Below are 18,643 nucleotides of genomic sequence, written 5' to 3'. Positions count from 1 at the left end.
CCCCAGGAATTTTGTGATATTCTCATATCACCTTACTTTTTAAATTTTTATTGGAGTATAGTTGATTTACAATGCTGTGTTACTTTCTGCTATACATACCTTACTATTTTGCCTTATTATTTATATTTACATTAAGTTGATTCCTTTCCTTTTTTTTTTTTTTTTTAAACTTAGCAATGTATGACACAACATCAGTGACCTTAGGGGTTTGGTAAGCTATCTGTACTAGTCTAACAAACATTACAATAAATAAAATTTTAAATGGTGATGTGTCTATCACTTAAAAACATCTTGCACATGATCAGTACTACATCTACCACACTTTGGGAAACACTGATCTAGTTTTAGCTTCTAATTTTATGGGTGAGAAAGTTGAACTTCCTGGTGACTCTCAAAAGTCTGTGCACATCAGAACCTCCTGGAGGGTTTGTGTTAAAATAGAGAGTGCCGGGCTCTTCCCCAAGAGCGTAGGTCTGGGGTAAGGTCTGAGAATTTACGTTTCTAACAAATATCTAAGTGGTACTAATGCTGCTGGCCCAGGGACCGCCCTTCAAAAACCACTGACCAAAACCTACTAACCCCAAATTAGTCAGACCAGAATTTAAACTAGAACCCAATCTTCTCTTAGATGCTCTTATAATTATATGCTCTATCAAACATGTTTAATGTTGCTGAATTTTATTCACCTTTCACTTAATTTTACTCTTTTCAATAAAGGTGATTATTAAATGCTAAAGATCAGGTTTATACATTTTTAAGACTTCAGAGTTGTTATAAAATAGTGATTAATAAAAATTTAAGGAAAAGAACATTACAATCACCTTTGAGGACCCTGAATCCCTTTTCTTGGTCACATACCCTCCGTTAGTCCTTTGAGATAAACATTATCTTCAAGTTTGTGTCTTATCATCCACTTGCTTTTCTTGTTAGTTTTCTCATAGCTGTATCTCTAAATAACATATTGTTTAGGGTGTATGTTCTGAGCTTTATACTATATCTTTTTATGCTATTTGCTTTTTTATTCAATATGATGTTTTTGAGATGTAGCCCTCGGTTTTTATCAGTAATTCATTGCTTTCATGGCGGGACACTATTTCATCTACAAGAAAACAGCACTAAAATTGTTGACTTTTTTTTTCATTTTGAAAAAATCAGAGGTAAAAAAGAAGTTGCAAAAATAGTACACAGAAGTCCTATGTATGCTTCATCCAGTTTCCTCCAATGGTTACATCTTACCTAACTATATTACAGTATCAAAACCAGCAAACTGGTTTTGGGACAATGCTTGTGTATAGTTTCATGCCATTTTATTATACATGCAACTCTCAATTTTTAAGTTCTTTTTTTTTTTCTCGCGGGCCGCCCAGGCCGCGAGACCAAGGGCCGCGGGGGCCGGGCCGGCGCGCCGCCCCCGCCCCGCCTCAGGCCGCCCGCGCTTGGGCCGCCGCCCGGCGACGCGAGGCCAGTCCCACCCCGCCCCCACCCCCGCCGCCGGCCCGGGGGCCGCTCACCTTCCGCGTTGCCCCAGACCACCATGCCCGGGCACAGCCGCCTCCTCCGGCCTCGCTGGCCCCGCCGCCGCCACACGGTGCCCTCGCCTGGGGCGGGGAGAAGGGCCGGGGAAGGAGTCGCACCGCCGCGCCGCGGTCCACGCTCGCCCCACACTCGCAGCGGCCACCCTGAGCGCGCCCAATGGCTGCTCTGTCCCTCCCCCTCCGACGGGCGCGCGCGCCGCGGCTCCGCCCCACCCCTCCCCCTGCGGGGGCCGGCGCGCTCCCAGGCTCCTCCCCGCCCTTCCCCACCCGCGGCGGTTCCGGCCCCGGCTCGCACTCCGCCCCGCGCTGCGCAAGTGCCTGCCTCGCGCCTAGCCTCGGGCGACCCTGAACCACCGGCGCGGCGCCCCTCCCAGGCCCGCCCGCGGAGGTCAGCCCCTCCGCTGCACGTGACCGTCTCGCTCGCGGGGGCGGAGAGGAGCGCGGCGCCGGCCCGCCTTCCGCATCCCGAGACCTGCGCGCCTCCCGCTGGGGTTGATGCGCTGTTCTCCTCTCTGCGAGTCCCCGCCCCGCGCTGCACTCCCCAGTCCGGGAGGACACTAGTTCAGGGACTGACCATGCTTAATCAAGATCATTCTAGTGATATTAATGAATATCTGAGTTACTTCCTTTATTCCCCCCCCACCCCCCGCCAATTAAAGACAATGCTCCTACCTATTAGAAAAATGAAAATCCAAACACTGACAGCCCCAAATACTTGCAAGAATGTGAAGTAATAGGAACGCTCGTTCATTGCTGGTGGGAATGCAAAATAGTACAGCCATTCTGGAAGAGAGTTTGGCAGTGTCTTACAAAACTAAACATACTCTTACTATACGATCCAGCAATCGGACTCCTTGGTATTTACACAAAGGAGTTGAAAAATTATGTCCACATAAAAAACCTGGACACAGATGTTTCATAGCAGCTTTATTCATAATTGCCAAAACTTGGAAGCCACCAAGATGCCCTTCGGTAGATGAATGGGTAAACAAACTGGTGCATCCAGATAATGGAATATTATTCAGCACTAAAAAGAAATAAGCCATCAACCCATGAAAAGATATGCAAGAACTTTAAATGCTTATTACTAAGTGAAAGAAGCCAATCTGAAAGGCTACATACTCTTTGATTCCAACTAAGTGATACCATAATGGTGGATAATGTCATTAGTCAAAACCCATAGAACATACAACACCAAGCGTGAATCCTAATGTAAACTATGGACTTTGGGTGCTAATGAAGTGTAAATGTAGATTCATCAGTTGTAACAAATATACTTCTCTGCTGAGTAGTTGATAATGGTGGAGGCTATACATATGTGGGAACAGGGGGTACATGGGAAATCCCTGTACCTTTCACTCAATGGTGTTGTGAACATAAAACTGCTCTAAAAAAATAAAGTCTACAAACTTTAAGCTATAAGATGAATAAGTTCTGAGGTTCTAATGTATAGCATGGTGACTAGTTGATAACACTGCAATGTATAACTATAATTTGCTAAGAGAACTTAAAAGTTGACCCCCAAAACATACACATATATATTTATATATTCCTCTTTACCATAAATGTACGGCTGTGCTCCTGGCTTCTCTAATCTCTTCCAATCATCTATTTTTATTTCTGCTCAGTACCATGCTGTCTTAATTGGTAGAGTTTTATAATAGCGAGTCTTAATATCTAGTAGGTCAAAAATCCCCAATTCACTCTTCCATTTGCTGTTAAGAATCAGCTCGCATGTTCTATGTGGGGGAGGGAGGTGAAGGAAATTCATTTTAGTTTCCTAAAATCTCTAAAACAATTTGGGGAGAATCACATCTTCTGTAGATTGAAATTTTCTATTGAAATAAGATTTATTTCTCCATTCCTTTAGTTTTTCTTAGGTGTCTTTGTTCTATAATTTTCTCCATATAGTTGTTGCCTATTCTTGCTAGAGTTATTCCTAGGTACTTTATAATTGTGATAATATTATAAGTGGTATCTCATTGCCTTTTCTAAATAGTTGTAGCAGAGTACAGAAATGCAATTGATTTTGTATATTGATTTTGTTTGCAGTATACTTGCTAACCACTTTTATTCATTCGAATACCTCATCTGTGGATTCTTTTGGTTTTTCTACAGGGACAAGATATCCTCAATGACTAGTGATAGCAGTTTCTTCTTCTCCAATGCTAAGAATTCTTCTTTTTCTTCCTGTGTAAGACTTCCTATATAATGCTGCAAAGAAGGATTATCTTATCTTGTTGGTGAAAGGTGTCTTATCTTGTTCCCAATATTAAAAAAGAATGTTTTCAATGTTTCACCATTAAATATCACATCTGCTGAATATTTATACCTTCTAATGATAGTCTGTTCATTTTGTATCATGAATAGATACTGAATGTTATGGAATGCATTTTCTACATCTCCTGAGATTAAATTTTTTTTAGATCAAGAATTCAGTGGGGGACAGATGGATTGAGAGTTTGGGGTTAGCAGACGCAAACTATTACATATAGGATGGATAAACAACAAGGTCCTACTATACAGCACAGGGAACTAAATTCAATATCCTGTGATAAACCATAATGGAAAAGTATGAGAAAGAATGCATATATACGCAACTGAGTCTCTTTGCTGTACAGCAGAAATTAACATTGTAAATCAACTGTACTTCAATAAAAAACTTACTCTGCATCCATAATGTGTCACACTGTTCTAGACAGTAGAGGTAAAGCAGTGACCAAACAGATGAAAACACTTGCCCTCAGGGAGTTCACCTTGTATTAAAGGAGAACAAACACAATGAATAAATAAAATGCATAGTTTGTTACATATTGATCAACACAAAAGACAAAAATGAAGTAGAGAGGGGAACAGGTAGTGTGGGGAAGGAGGTCTGCAACTTCAAATGCAGTGGTAGGAATGGGTGTCATTGACAAAATGACATCTGGCAAGAGCCTGCAAGCAGAAACAAGAGCATAGCTTGTATGCAGTAAGCACTGCAAGGCAATATGAAGTTCTGTTACAAATTCTGTGAAGGAAAAGTGAATTTCTGAGTAGGTTCACTGGAAAAGATAAATGTTAACATACTATTTTAGTTGCTAATTCCCTATCACAAGCAATGAAGCTTAAAAATCTTACATCAACTATTAAGTAAATTAAAAAAACCGCTGAAACCATTATAACCACCAGTAGTACCAAAGTAGCATTCTTATTAAAAGTATGAAAATAACCATTTCAATATAGAATACAGAAAGATAACAAAAATCACTCTGTTGTTCAAAGTAAATTATTATAAAATTTCAACTTGGGTCACAGAAGCCTATCAAAAAAATAAGTATGGGAAAAGCATAAATGGAAAAAAGACATATTCACAGGTACAAGACCTAAAACTCATTGTAAGTACTCCCCATAAGTTATCTGACCCAATCCAGGGCTAACACTCTAAAGAAACATGAAAACAAACAGACAATCACTCAGAGACCAGATGACAGAAAGAGGAAAGGAATCGTTTCAAAGATGTGTTACAGAAAGTTCAAGTACAAAATTTTCAAATTAATATTGAGAATGCAAAAGGAAAAAAGACCCAGCAAGTCTAACTAGCAATGAAATAAATAAGCAAAGACAAAAAGAGAAGTACATCTAAACACACAAAGACTGACCAAAAGAGAATAAGGAAACTCCTAAACCAAAAGGTCACAGAGGTGTCCTATCCAACATTAGCTCATGGGATGATGATAGGTGTTTATGCGGGGGGGGGGAATAGGTCAAAGTTAATCTATTAGATTCTTTATGCAGTACATCTCAGAATCTTTCAAAATGCCACTGTGAATTATGAATCACTAACCTACTTTGGGGGTAGGGTATGGGGGGCACAGAGTAAGTACGCATGAGAATGTAGTCTTTCCCATGCCAGCTCACCACGGAACCCTTTATTTTGGCCAAAAACAAAAGTCTGTGAGAAAAATGTTGTCCTAAAGGATGGTAAGACAGATGAAATTCATAAATCGCTTTGTAGAGTTAAAGGAATGCTAAAAAAAAAATTTAAGGACTTTCCGGTTGTTGTTTTTTTCTTTTAGTATTGGTAGAAAGCCAGCCAAGAATCAGTTGGACTTACAAACATGAGTACATGGATGAATAAAAGATAGAAAAGAGAATAAATCAAAATTCTGATATATTTTACTGAAGAGGATATTTGGATACAAATGTTGTTATGAAGCAGTCCAACTATGCTAAAGTAAAGAAAGAAAAATGCAAGGGTTGTACTCGTCCTAACTGACAAAAGTGAAATAAATCACCAGGATGGAATGGTATCCAACCAGAGTTCTGGATGCTCTTGAGGACGACTATGAATTTGTAGGCAAAGTTAGATAGAATCATCCAAATAGCCCCAAATTTGGCTCCTACAAAGGCTCTGGAGAAGACCCAATAAAATAAGATTCATTGTGGATTTGTTGGAAGTATAGGGTAGGTTGATGGAATTTTTAATTAAGAATAGACTCAGACACTGAAGTAAAAATAACCTAATGGAAGAAACACCGTAAAGTGATAGAATCTATAGATATCTGTATTAATTCTATATCTATAGGTAGATTCTGTATCTATAAAGAGAAATAGATATAAAACACCTGAAATTTTTTGAAGTGGTAAATAAACTGAGGCAGGAAATAATGTTTATTTAGACTTTCGACACATCTTAGACAACATTCTTCAACAAAGGCTTAAAATATTAAATCACTATCAAAAGAAATATTCTGCCCCAGATAGGAAAGTGGCTTGGTGGCAGAAAACAAAAGGAAGAAATAAGCAAAATTTCAAATACAGTTTATCTCGGGATATTAGTGAAAACTAGTCTCATTTGTATAATATTGAAAAATGGAGCACACGGCAAATGTTCAGGTTTAGAAATGAGCAGTGAAATGCCAAGCGCCAGAGATAACCGATGGAGAGTTATTTATTTATTTAGTACAGTCCTGGCAATGACAAGGGTCATAGCCAGTATGATCCACGACATTCAAGGAAGCTCTCCACGTGCCAAACACCACCTGAGTCACTGTATGTGCATCACTTTGTTTAGTCTTCACAACTTCCTACAGAAGTAATTGCCATTTTATTCCATGAGTTTACAAGCTAGACAGTAAAGGCTCAGAGAGGAAAGTAACTTCCCCAAAGATCACTAAGGTAAGTAGGTGGCAGTAATAGTAGCTACTAAGTGATAGAGCTAAAATTTGAAACCTGGCAACTGACCCCAGAATCCTCACCTACTTTGGGGGTAGGGTATGGGGGGCACAGAGTAAGGATGCATAAGAATGTAGTCTTTCCCATGCCAGCTGACCACGGAACCCTTTATTTTGGCCAAAAACAAAGCACTGCGAGAAAAATGCTGTCCTAAAGGGTGGTAAGTCAGATGAAATTCATAAATCACTTTGAAAGGTTAAAGGAATGCTAAAAAAAAAAAAAAAAAAAATTAACTACTGCACCAATGGTTCTCAAACTTGAGCATGCATCAGAATCACCTGGAAGGTGTGTCAAAGACAGACTGCTGGGCCCCATCCCCTCGAGTTTCTGACTAAGCAGATTTTGTGGGTTCCGAATTTCTATTTCTAACAAACTGATGTTTCTGCTCAAGGGCCCACACTTGGAGAAATATGGTCCTAAGCCACAGGTGGTGAAACAAAGAAAGCAAGAGATCACGATAAGAATGGTCTCGGGAAAAGGAGAAAACCTAGGTGAAGAAAGCTGGCGTGGAATTAAGGAAAGGAGGGATGAATCATCCAGTAAATGGGGTCAAGCTAAAATCACATGGAAATTTTCCTGGGCCTTTTGCTCCCTGGGTGGGCAAAGAGTCTTCCTGGGACCTCAAACAGCCTAAAACTATTCAACCCAGCTTCGGGCACAGTATAAATTTAATGGCAAAAGGACGTCCCCACGTTCAGGATCTCTGTACTCTGGCTACCACCACAAACCTTACCCACTGACAATGCCTAGAACTCCTTTAACAGGAAACAAAACGTTTTACTTTGTAGCAAGAAATAGAAGCTTGAGAAGGAAATAAGTCCTAAAAAGTGAATATATATCGCTGTCTACAGATCTCATTCAAAATGTAAATGACTGCTTATAGATTAACCATAGGTCTAATATAACATGGCATGTCTAATATTCTTAAAATTACAAAAATTCAGTGTTATTACTTTGGAGAGGAAGCATGATGCTACATGAAAGGCATCAAATTTGGTGTTAGAAATCCTATATTTGGGGATAAATGACTTCTGACAAGTCTTTTTTTGTTTCTTTGTTTATATTTTATTTTTGGCTGCGTTGGGTCATCGTTGCTGCACGTGGGCTTTCTCTAGTTGCGGCGGGCGGGGGCTACTCCTCGTTGCGGTGCACGGGCTTCTCATTGCAGTGGCTTCTCTTGTTGCAGAGCACAGGCTCTAGGCACGTGGGCTCAGTAGTTGTGGCTCGCGGGCTCTAGAGCGCAGGCTCAGTAGTTGTGGCGCATGGGCTCAGTGGCTCCGCGGCATGTGGGATCTTCCCGGACCAGGGCTCGAACCCGTGTCTCCTGCATTGGCAGGCGATTCCTAACCACTATACCACCAGGGAAGTCCAGACATTTTCTTCATACGTAAAAAAGGAGCAGTAGGGACTTCCCTGGTGGCACAGTGGTTAGGAATCGCCTGCCAATGCAGGAGACACGGGTTCGAGCCCTGGTCCGGGAAGATCCCACATGCCGCGGAGCCACTGAGCCCATGCGCCACAACTACTGAGCCTGTGTGCCACAACCACGGAAGCCCGCGCGCCTAGAGCCCGTGCTCCGCAACAAGAGAAGCCAGCGCAATGAGAAGCCCGCGCACCACAAGAAGAGTAGCCCCCAGCCGCCTCAACTAGAGAAAGCCCACGCGCAGCAACGACCCAACGCAGCCAAAAATAAATAAATATAAAATTAATTTATTTTTTTAAAAAAAGGAGCAGTAATTCCCCACAGAGATGTGAGGATCAAAAGGGATCATATTTGTGAAAGCATTTGGTCAATTATAACTCACTTTTTCAATTATAAGGTGTTAGTTAGGACTACTTCGGGGAGTAACACGTTTTATACAAGCTGTTACTAGATGTGCACTGTATTCAAGTTCAGGGTGCATATTAACGTCCAGTGTCATTTATACACAAGAGATGCCTTCTAGGCTCAAGAGACAAAAGTTACAAGTGATAATCAGGCATTCATGACGCTGGGATTTGATAACGTTTCTCCCAGTCTAAACGCAGTGGGAAAAATCCAGAACTGAAAGTGGACACAAACTACTTAGTATTTTAGGAAAGCAGGAGAGACACAACAGGATTGGGGAGAAGTATCAAGTCTATCAGAAGCTCTCAGGGACGCCTGGTGTCTACCTACAGAGGCTGCAAACAGCATACTCTTAGGACAAAACCCTAAGGCAGTGGGTGGTTTTTTGTTTGGTTTTTTGTTGCCTGAGAGTGAGCTACTGTCCCGCTATCTCACTCTAAAACCTATAAAAAGAGAAGGGCTGTGTTCCTCCAGCTGTGGCACCTCAGGGTAGGGTCCTCTACCTAAGGCTCTGAAAAAGTAAGGAGGGCACAGTGCTACCTCATAGTACAAAAAGGTACATGAGAGACCTATGTTCTCCTTCCTCTGCTGCTGGCAGGCACTAAGATGAGGAAGAGATGCTAAGAAGGCCATGGCATGGTGATGGAGGAGTCCAGTCTGGCTGCGGCACCTTCACGCCCTTAGGAAAACTGTCGGCAAGCTTTCATTAGAGTAGGTTCAGGCCACAACGTGAATATTCATCTTTCATCTGTTTAAACAAGGCACTAAATAGTAGGTGTCACTGGTCACTTCCTATTGAACAGAGCCTACAAGATTTTAGGTAAGCATCAAGACACTGATGTTGGGTCAGGCGAAGATTTCCTAGCTATGACACCAAAAAGTATATTGATAAAAGAAAAAAATAAGCTGGGCTTCATTCAGATAAAAAATAATGCATTTCAAAAGACACCATTAAAAAAGTAAAGACGTGCCATGAACTAGGAAAAAATATTTGAAAATCATATATCCAATAAAGGACTTGTATCCAATAATAACAAGTGTTGGCAAGGATATGGAGAAACTGGAACCCTCATGCATTGCTGGTGGAATTGTCAAATTCGAAACTGCTACTTTGAAACACTGATTCATCATATGACCCAGGTAATTACCCCTGGGTAACCACCCAAGTGAAATTAAAACTACATGCACACATCAGCCAGAGCGGCGAAAACGCGGAAACAAACCAAATGTCCATTAATTGGTGGATGGATAAATAAAATGTAGTATATATCCATACTATAGAATATTCTTTGGCAATATGATACATGCTACTGCATAACCTCAAAAACATTACGCTAAATAAAAGAAGCTAGACACAAGAGACCACATACAGTATGATCCCATTTATATGAAATGTCTACAAAAGGCAAATCTATAGAGGTAAGAAGTAAATTATCGGTTGAATGGGTCTGGGGGTGGGAATGAGAGTGATTCCAAATAGGCACAAGGTTTCTTTTGGAGGGTGATGGAAATGTTCAAAAATTAGATTACATGATAGGTGCATACAACTCTATAAATTCACAGATTTTACTAAAAACCACTGAATTGCATATACTTCAAAAGAGTCAATTGTATGGCATGTGAATTATACATCAATAAAACTGTTTAAAAAATAAAGAAATTTAAAAGAGAAGTCAGGGACAGCCCTGACCCCAAACCTCACTATGAAATGTTAACATATTTACACAGAAATCTGCCACTTATCCTGATGTCGCCCTTCCAGAAACTTGACTCTTAGGATGACAAAGAACACGAACAAAGAGTAAGAGACCTCCAAACAGGGTCTAAGATAGCCGTGGCTCATTTATGCACTTTAGACTACAGGAGAAAATGGAAGTCCTCCCCTCGCCCCTACCCAGCCTGAGATGAAAACTTAATGACTCATAGGTACAAATGCAGGGCACCTAATTTTAAGCTCGATTATCTGGTTTTCCTCAGCAGCTACATTAACTAAGTGACAGTTAATACTGAGGATGGGATCAGAAGCAAACTCTCAAAGCACAGGCCTCTGGGTCTGGTCAGCCCCTTACAACTTCACACCACTGAGGGCAGGGCAGCAACGGTACCCTGGTGGCCAAAAATGGTTACGACATCTGTTATCTGAGGCTGGAAAGAGAATCAGTTTCTCAAAATGAGGTCATCAAAATGGCCATGGGTATGCACCCATTTATGATACAGGTTCTCTTGCCTCACTCAAACCAACTGAATCAGAACCTCCAACAATGATACCTAAGAATCTGCATTTTTAACAAGCCCCTTGATGATTCTTATGTTTTAAATTTTATTGTGCACAAGAGCCCTTTACTTAGAGAATATTAGCGATGGAAGGAACCTTGATGATCATCTAACCCAAAGTTCACATACTGTAGATGAAAACACTGGGGACCAACGATGTAACATGATTTTCAAAGATCAAATAGTTCTTTAAACTCTTTAAAAAAAAAAAACAAAACTATGTCTCTAGTCCTAAAAATTGTCAAGAATACTACTGACAAAAGAGAATATAAAATGTACCTTGGAAATATTTTCTTCAAAGATTGATGAAGATAACATGCTTAATCATTTAAAGGGATATGTTTCTGCTCTCAGGAAAATTCATCCAGAGCACCTCATTACCTGAAGCTGCCAACGAAATGAGTCATCATAACAGTTAAATTATTTTTTCCTTGTTGGTATGTTCAGTTTAATTATTGCCTTTTTTCCCCAAACCTACCTCCCTTGAGAAAATGCATAGGTTATTTGACCCAAAACACCAACATTCTTACAGATCACAAGCATTAAGTCATCATTTCCTCTGAAGCCACATCTCCAGGGCTGCAAGTCATATTTTTATATTAATGCAGCCTGAATTCTCCTGTGCGTGGGTCCTAAATCATGAGCTAGCAAGAGGGAGGAGATATGGGGATATATGTATATGTATAGCTGATTCACTTTGTTATAAAGCAGAAACTAACACCATTGTAAAGCAATTATACTCCAATAAAGATGTTAAAAAAAAAAAAAAGATTACATTCTATTGGAGGAAAACAGTCAATAAACAAATATACAAATTAACTAAAAAAAAAAAAAAAAGTGGGTCTGTTTCCAGGGGCCTATTTAGCCAGTGGGTTCATCACCCGAAACCTCAGGCTCCCTTTCATTATTCCTGCTTGATCCTGCCTTTTGATAATTTCCAGTAAAGCACTGTTGTCTTATTTTCTGCTTTAGACAAGCTTAAGGGAGAGTTTCTTAAGTCACTTGACCAAAATATATTTTGGAGCATGGAAAGAACATAGTTTCTTTGTTTTTGGGGGGGTTTTGTTTTCACAAAAGGATTACTTGGATTCAAAATCTTGTTCACTGACTTGTTAATCGTGATGTAGTGACATGACAAATTTCTCAGCCTGTTAGAGGCTTTAATTTCTTTTTCACAAAATGTAAAGAATAACACCTACCTTGCAAGGTTTTTTGCAAAGATTCTAAAAAACACGTAGTACGTAAAATAGATAATATATGCAACACGAACAGTGTCTATTGTATATATATAATTGTCAATGAAAAAGTGTTGCCTGCCATATCAGTAAACAAAGGATGTTGCAGCCATCAAGCCATCACATTATAGCCGCCCCAAGAGTGAACCCTGAGGAAACTCAGGATGGAAACAGGATGCCCACCATCTAGCAGTCAACTGCCACAGCCTCCCCTGATGGTGCACCCCGAGGGAACTCAGGATGAGAAAGCACAGGATACTGGCCCACATAGCTGAGGTGCATATCAAAGGAAGGATTTCAGTGAGCCCAGACTTTTGCATCTTCCCATACACAGAAAAACACTAAAAATTCATTAACTCGAGATGTCTGGTTTTCTTTAATTAACAGGAATCTTTCGATGTTCCGATTTACCTGGTCTTTGTTGCAAAAACTCCTATAGTTGATGGCGCCTCCCTCTCCTTTTTGGATCAGTCCCTCAGAGAGAGCTGAGAGGCTGTGTCCCAGGCTTAAGTCCTCAGTTTTGCCCACCAAATAAAACATATTTCTCAACTTTGAGGTTGTGCATTTTTTTCAGTCAACATCATATATATGTTAAATATACATATATAGAATATATATACACAAATATACATATATATTAGTGTAGGGGGTAAAAACATGGACTTTTCCTTGTTATTTAACCACTCTGAACCTCAGTTTCCATTTCAGCAAAATAGACATATTAACAGGTCCTAAATCACAGTGTTGTCAGAAGGGCTAAACACACATAAAGCATGTACCCACTGTCTGGCAAACAGTAGGAGCTCAACAAATGTTGTCCAATGGCAAGGCAGCCCTCAAGAGACCAGCGGTCAGTACGTGGTGGGTATTATGATTATTGTTCATTTCTTTCAGGGGCAATCTGGAAGCGCAGAGGCAGAGGTTTGGAGGAATTTTAGGGGTCCACACAATACACCCAGGGGGGAACAACACAGATCCCCTGAGTGGGGTTCAGGGAGCACCTCAGCAGCCCTGGCCCTTCCTGCTCTCTCAGTTGGGAGGGTCTCAATGCTGGACTTTGTATTTTCAAAAGATGGCCCGGGCCTTCTTCAGAGAAGAGGAGGTGACAGACAGCATGATGATGGCTGATGAAGGTGTGGGATGATGAGCGGAGAGTCAGCTTGTACCAGAAACATCAACACTCAACCAACGCCTGGCTCTACTTCCTCACCTGTTGATTGATGGCTAGGCTTTATCTAGTTTCAGGACGAGAGTAAAACACAAGGATTCGAAATAGAGTCACAGGTGTAGAAAACAAACTTATGGTTACCAGGGGGGGAAAGTGGGGAGGGGAGAGGGATAAGTTGGGAGATTGGGATTGACATATACACAACACTACCTATAAACTAGATTACTAATCAGGACCTACTGTATAGCACAGGGAACTCTACTCAGTACTCTGTAATGACCTGTATGGGAAAAGAGTCTAAAAAAGAGTGGATTATATGTATATGTATAACTGCTTCACTTTGCTGTACACCCGGAACTAACACAACATTGTAAATCAACTATACTCCAATAAAAATTTAAAAAAACACACGCAAGGATTCTCCAAAGATCTTATGTTTGGACCTGATTCCTAGATCTTCTTCTGGGAATTGGGGGTGGGAGGAGAGAGAGTAAAGGAAACAGTGGGGTGGGGCGGGGGGATGTGCATAGGGAAATGAGCGCTTCATGGCGGAAGCACTGAAGCACCACAAAAGGAGTTCCATCGATCCTGGAGAAATCCCCTCAAGTCCCCTCCAGGAAAACTTCAAAACTCAGGACTGTCGATTCAGCGCACCTGAAAAAAACAGAGCAGATGGACGTCAGGACCCCGTTGGGATCCTGCAGCTCCATGGCTGCGGCCCCAGCAGTTTTGAGGGCAAACAGCTTACTCCAGAGTATTGATCCAGCCACAGCAAGGTGCAATCTGCTTAAAAAAAAAAAAAGTCTGTTTGAGAAATAGACCCACAGACACAGAAAACAAAATTTCCGTTACCGAAGGGGAAAGGGTGAGGGGAGGGATAAATTAGGAGTGTGGGATTAACAGAGACACACAGATATATGATATACGTAAAATAGATGAACAACAGGGTCCTACTGTAGAGCACAGTATTACTGTGTTCAATATTACTCAATATCTTGCAATAAACGATAATGAAAAAGAATCTGGAAAACAACATATATATGTATGTATGTATACGTATGTATGTGTGTATGCATAACTGAATCACTTTGCTGTACACCTGAAACCACCAACAATGTAAATCAACCATTCTTCAGTTTAAAAAAATAATTTAAAAATAATTTTAAAGTCTGTGTATGTACAGCAACCCTACCCCGTCAAGCCGGGAAGACGAACAGCAGTTACGTGTAGACAGAGGCAACCCACCACATTGTCCCCAGCACGCAACTCCAGACATGGTCAGAAGCCTTTTACTGCCTGAGAGTTTTAGCACATGAGGGGGAAGCTTTTCAACTCAATTAGCATTCAGTGGTCCTGATGCTCAATCACAGGGATCAGCTGGGAAGTTACTAAAGCCATTACCAGGGGCTGGAGTCGCCAGCTGAGTTTGAAATGTCAGTGCCTTTCCCCTGACACCACCTCCCCTCTTCCCACTGTCCCTCCCAATCAGAGGTCCTGATAATTTGGTAACCTTTCACAACAGCAGGCAGTCATCCTTCAGTCTTGGGATCAGGGACTTTGAAATACCCAAGGAGTCAATTACAGCTTGGCTCTGTCCCTGGGAAAAGAAAGCAGCATCCGAGAGGTGGAAGGAATTGGGGTCCTGGGCAACGCGGGCAGGTGAGTTCCGAGGCGCCTTCTCCCAGATGCCGCCTGCATCCCACCAAAGCTTCCGAGGAGACCACAGCCTGTAGGGGTAGAAAGAAGAGCCTGGGAAGACCCAGCTCAAGGTTGCTATAAGCAAAAGAGAATATGAAGGGAGAATTGTCTCGAATTAGAGGAGGATTGCAGGAATGTAACCCTTTGTATTCTAAAGATCTGACAGTGAATTGGTAGGTAGGTAGGACCTTGGCTAGTTGTTAATCAATACTCATTGGCCCTTTCTCTTTGCTGCATCCAGATTCCCTTCGACAGCCCCCTTGCCTCTGGGTGGGGCCCTGGGACGAGCCCTGACCGGTGGACCATGCGCAGAAGCGGCTCTGTCCTCTCTGGGCAGAAGAGGCCAAGAGCGTGCGTGCCTTCTCCAAGCTCCCTTCTTCCAGCGCGGGGCTCTGAGGACCTGAGGAAGGTGACGCCACAATGTTGAAGGACCCTGAGTCCCTCACATCTGCAAAGAACAGAGTCTCCCACTCCAACCCTAGCCAGTAAATCGAGCAAGAAAGAAAACTTGAACCTGTATGGACGAAGAATGTCGCCTGCCCTATCAGTCAACAGAGTGTTGCAGCCATCAAGCCATCATCAGCCATGGCAGCCATCCCCGATGGTGCACCCGGAGGGGATTCAGGATGGAGAAAAGCAGGATGCTGGCTCTAGATAGTTCAAATGCACATCAAAGGAAGGATTCCAATGAGCCCAGACTCCTGCCTCTTCCCATACCTAGAAAAATGCTAAATTCGTTAACTTGAGATGTCTGGTTTTTCTTTAATTAACAGTAATCTTTTGATGTTCCGACTACCTGGTTGTTTTGGGGTTTAATGTTTTGTTTTGTTTTGTTTTTGCAAAACTCCTATATGTCCTGGTTCCTCCCTTCCCTCTTCAGTGCAATCTCTCAGAGCGATCTGACACTGCCTCCCGGGCTTAAGTCCTCAGCAAGTCCACCAAAAAAAAGATGATTCTCAACTTTTAGTTGTGCATTTTTTTCAGTCAACACCTGCTAAGCCACTGAGGTTTTAGGTTGTTTGTTAGTACAGCTACCATCAGTTATCCTGACTGACAAAATGACATAATCAGAATTACAAACAAAAATATCCATCATATATACATATATATATATATATATATATATATATATATATATATTTATAAACAACAAAATAACTGAATTAACTGTCCAAAAAAGGGAGCTGGTTAAATAAAGGATGGTACACGATACAGCCGTTAAGACACGTCTTTAAAATGATGCTAATGACATAGGGATACGATAAAAAGTGAACTTATTGTTTTTTCTACTGCAGAGTAGTAACCAAAAAGTAATTGTAAAATAATTTAAGTACTTTGCTTAGAGTCTTTGAAGGGGATTTATGGATCACAGATTTTTTTTTTTAAATTCTCCCTTTCCCGTCTTACCACAGCACTTGCTCCCACACTTCCTTCTTCAAATATTCTTGCACAAAATCCCCGCCACTAGCCTACTTACCTCTAGCCTCCCCTTCCTTTTTTCCCCAATACTGTACCCCCAAAACTAAAGGACAGTCCACCATGCAGAAAAGGAAGAATAGGTGGAAGGAGGGTAAGCCTGCTAACAGTCATACATCAACGATGCTCACCCAGAACCTCTGGCAAAAGGAACTTCATTTTCCTACATCTTTCCAGAATCAGAATCTTGCTCACCTCTGGCCCAGGCTCAAAGGGAGCTCTTGTCGTCAGAGAAAAATTAAGGAGTTCTCCACTGCCTGTGAAAGTAACTGAGGATGCTTTCTGATACATTGCAGGCACGGAGAGAGAGCATGTTTAGCTTAGTCAAGGCCTCTTTCATGACATGGAAAGAAAAGAGGTCAAAGTTACATTAAAATGAAGAATCAAAGAGTTCTTTGATTTTTGAAAGAAATCATTAATTGCATGACTTTTGATCAGACTGCATGTCTTATCAAATCTGGAGCTCATCCTTGCACGTGGATGAATAATACAAGAGTCCCCACAAGATCCCTCTTCCTCTGCAGCCCCATGTTTTTCTCCCTTTGGCTGGTGACAGTGGTTTTTGTCCTCTACGTGAGTTGGATGGGTTGGGAATGTGTCACTTTGAAAAGAAGATGCCCTAACACCTGTCCATAAAAAAGGCAGAGTTCTGGTTACCTCAGCCCTCCCATCCATTCTGGGCACCCACTCAGGGCTCCAAAATGATCTTGTTGGCTGGACCTTCACAGTAGATAGGTGTGAATTAAATGACGAAGCTCTGGGCTGCGTCAGACAGAGGGGGCAAATCATAGTGTCTGATAGGACAGGTATTTTGCCTGTTTTTAAATTTCTACACAATGGGGGATCCTTTTCTAGGCTGACCCATCTGGAAGTTGCTTCCCCCCCCGCCCCCCCCAGGTATCAAATTCAGCCTCAACAGAACATGGGCCCTCAGAGATGCCACAAACATAGAGACCCCAGAATGAGAAAAAGGAGACCGCTGTAAACCTGGATCTCAAGGAGGACAGAAACAGGCATTTTGCAGACAGCATGAAAGGAAAGCACAGAAAATGACTCCACTTAAAACAGAATTTTGAGCTACAACAGCTCCGGGGACTTGAATTCTCTCCAGTTAGTAAATACATAGTTTGCACCATCTTACCACAGAATAATCTGAGATAAGACGAGAGACGAGGTACTAAAGATCGACAAAACCTAGATTTTGAGTGAGGAGGACTCTGAAATGGGCAAGAATAGAGACATTTGCACTCAATACAAAAAGCTGAGAGCTTTGTCCACCCTTGTGAGGAAGGTGAGTATTAAGAACCTCAGTAAAGGGGCTTCCCTGGTGGCGCAGTGGTTGAGAATCTGCCTGCCAATGCAGGGGACACGGGTTCGAGCCCTGGTCTGGGAAGATCCCACATGCCGCGGAGCAACTGGGCCCGTGAGCCACAACTACTGAGCCTGAGCGTCTGGAGCCTCTGCTCTGCAACAAGAGAGGCCGCGATAGTGAGAGGCCCGCGCACCGCGATGAAGAGTGGCCCCCACTCGCCGCAACTGGAGAAAGCCCTCGCACAGAAACGAAGACCCAACACAGCCAAAAATAAAAATAATAAATAAATAATAAATTAAAAAGTTTAAAACAAAACCAAAAACATAAAATCTGGAAAAAAGTTGAACACCTATATACCCACTGCAGACTTTACAATTAGTATTTTGGAAAAAAAAAAAAAAAAAAAAAAAAAAAGAACCTCAGTAAAAATGACTTAGAGTCTTCAATTAATCCTTTTCTTAGTAAAATTGGAGGGAGATAAACAACCTTAGTAATCGTTACGGATAATATCCGGACTATGGGTGTGTCATTGGCAATGATATTAGAACCATTCCTGGAGTATTACAATGGGCTGGTCATTGTCAAGGGCACTTTCAAATATTGTGCTGCTCTGCCCGAGCGCACTGCAGTGTAGATGTGATGAGTCCCACTTCACAGAACATAAACTGAGACTCAGACAGGATATATGATGCTTTATAACACCAAATACAGAAAAACTTAAAGAAAAAAATGTCCCGTAGTCAAATCAGTACTGTTATTTTAATCACTTTTTCTGCACTTGTATTATTAAAATTTTAACAAAATGAAATACTCCATCTAGTATTTTGTACCCTGCTTGTACACTACATCTTCCCACCATTAAATATTCTTGGAGAAAATCATTTGTAATGAATGAACTGT

At 41.6% G+C, this 18,643-nt stretch overlaps 1 protein-coding gene across 1 annotated transcript in view; it reads right to left on the bottom strand.

The window, feature by feature from the left end:
• Positions 1-4,213, bottom strand: part of LOC137758983 (uncharacterized) — a 39,322-nt gene extending 35,109 nt beyond the window's left edge. The window contains exons 1-2 of the mRNA XM_068534918.1: positions 4,203-4,213; positions 1,512-2,092 (exon numbers count right to left, since the gene is read on the bottom strand). Coding sequence (XP_068391019.1) covers positions 1,512-2,092; positions 4,203-4,213 — 592 coding nt within the window. The remainder of the gene's footprint in view (positions 1-1,511; positions 2,093-4,202) is intronic.
• Between the last annotated feature and the right edge of the window lie 14,430 nt (positions 4,214-18,643).

This window comes from Eschrichtius robustus, chromosome 2 (assembly GCF_028021215.1).
Source record: "Eschrichtius robustus isolate mEscRob2 chromosome 2, mEscRob2.pri, whole genome shotgun sequence".
NCBI classification, from domain to species: Eukaryota; Metazoa; Chordata; class Mammalia; order Artiodactyla; family Eschrichtiidae; genus Eschrichtius; species Eschrichtius robustus.
This window is presented reverse-complemented; position numbering and strand designations above follow the sequence as displayed.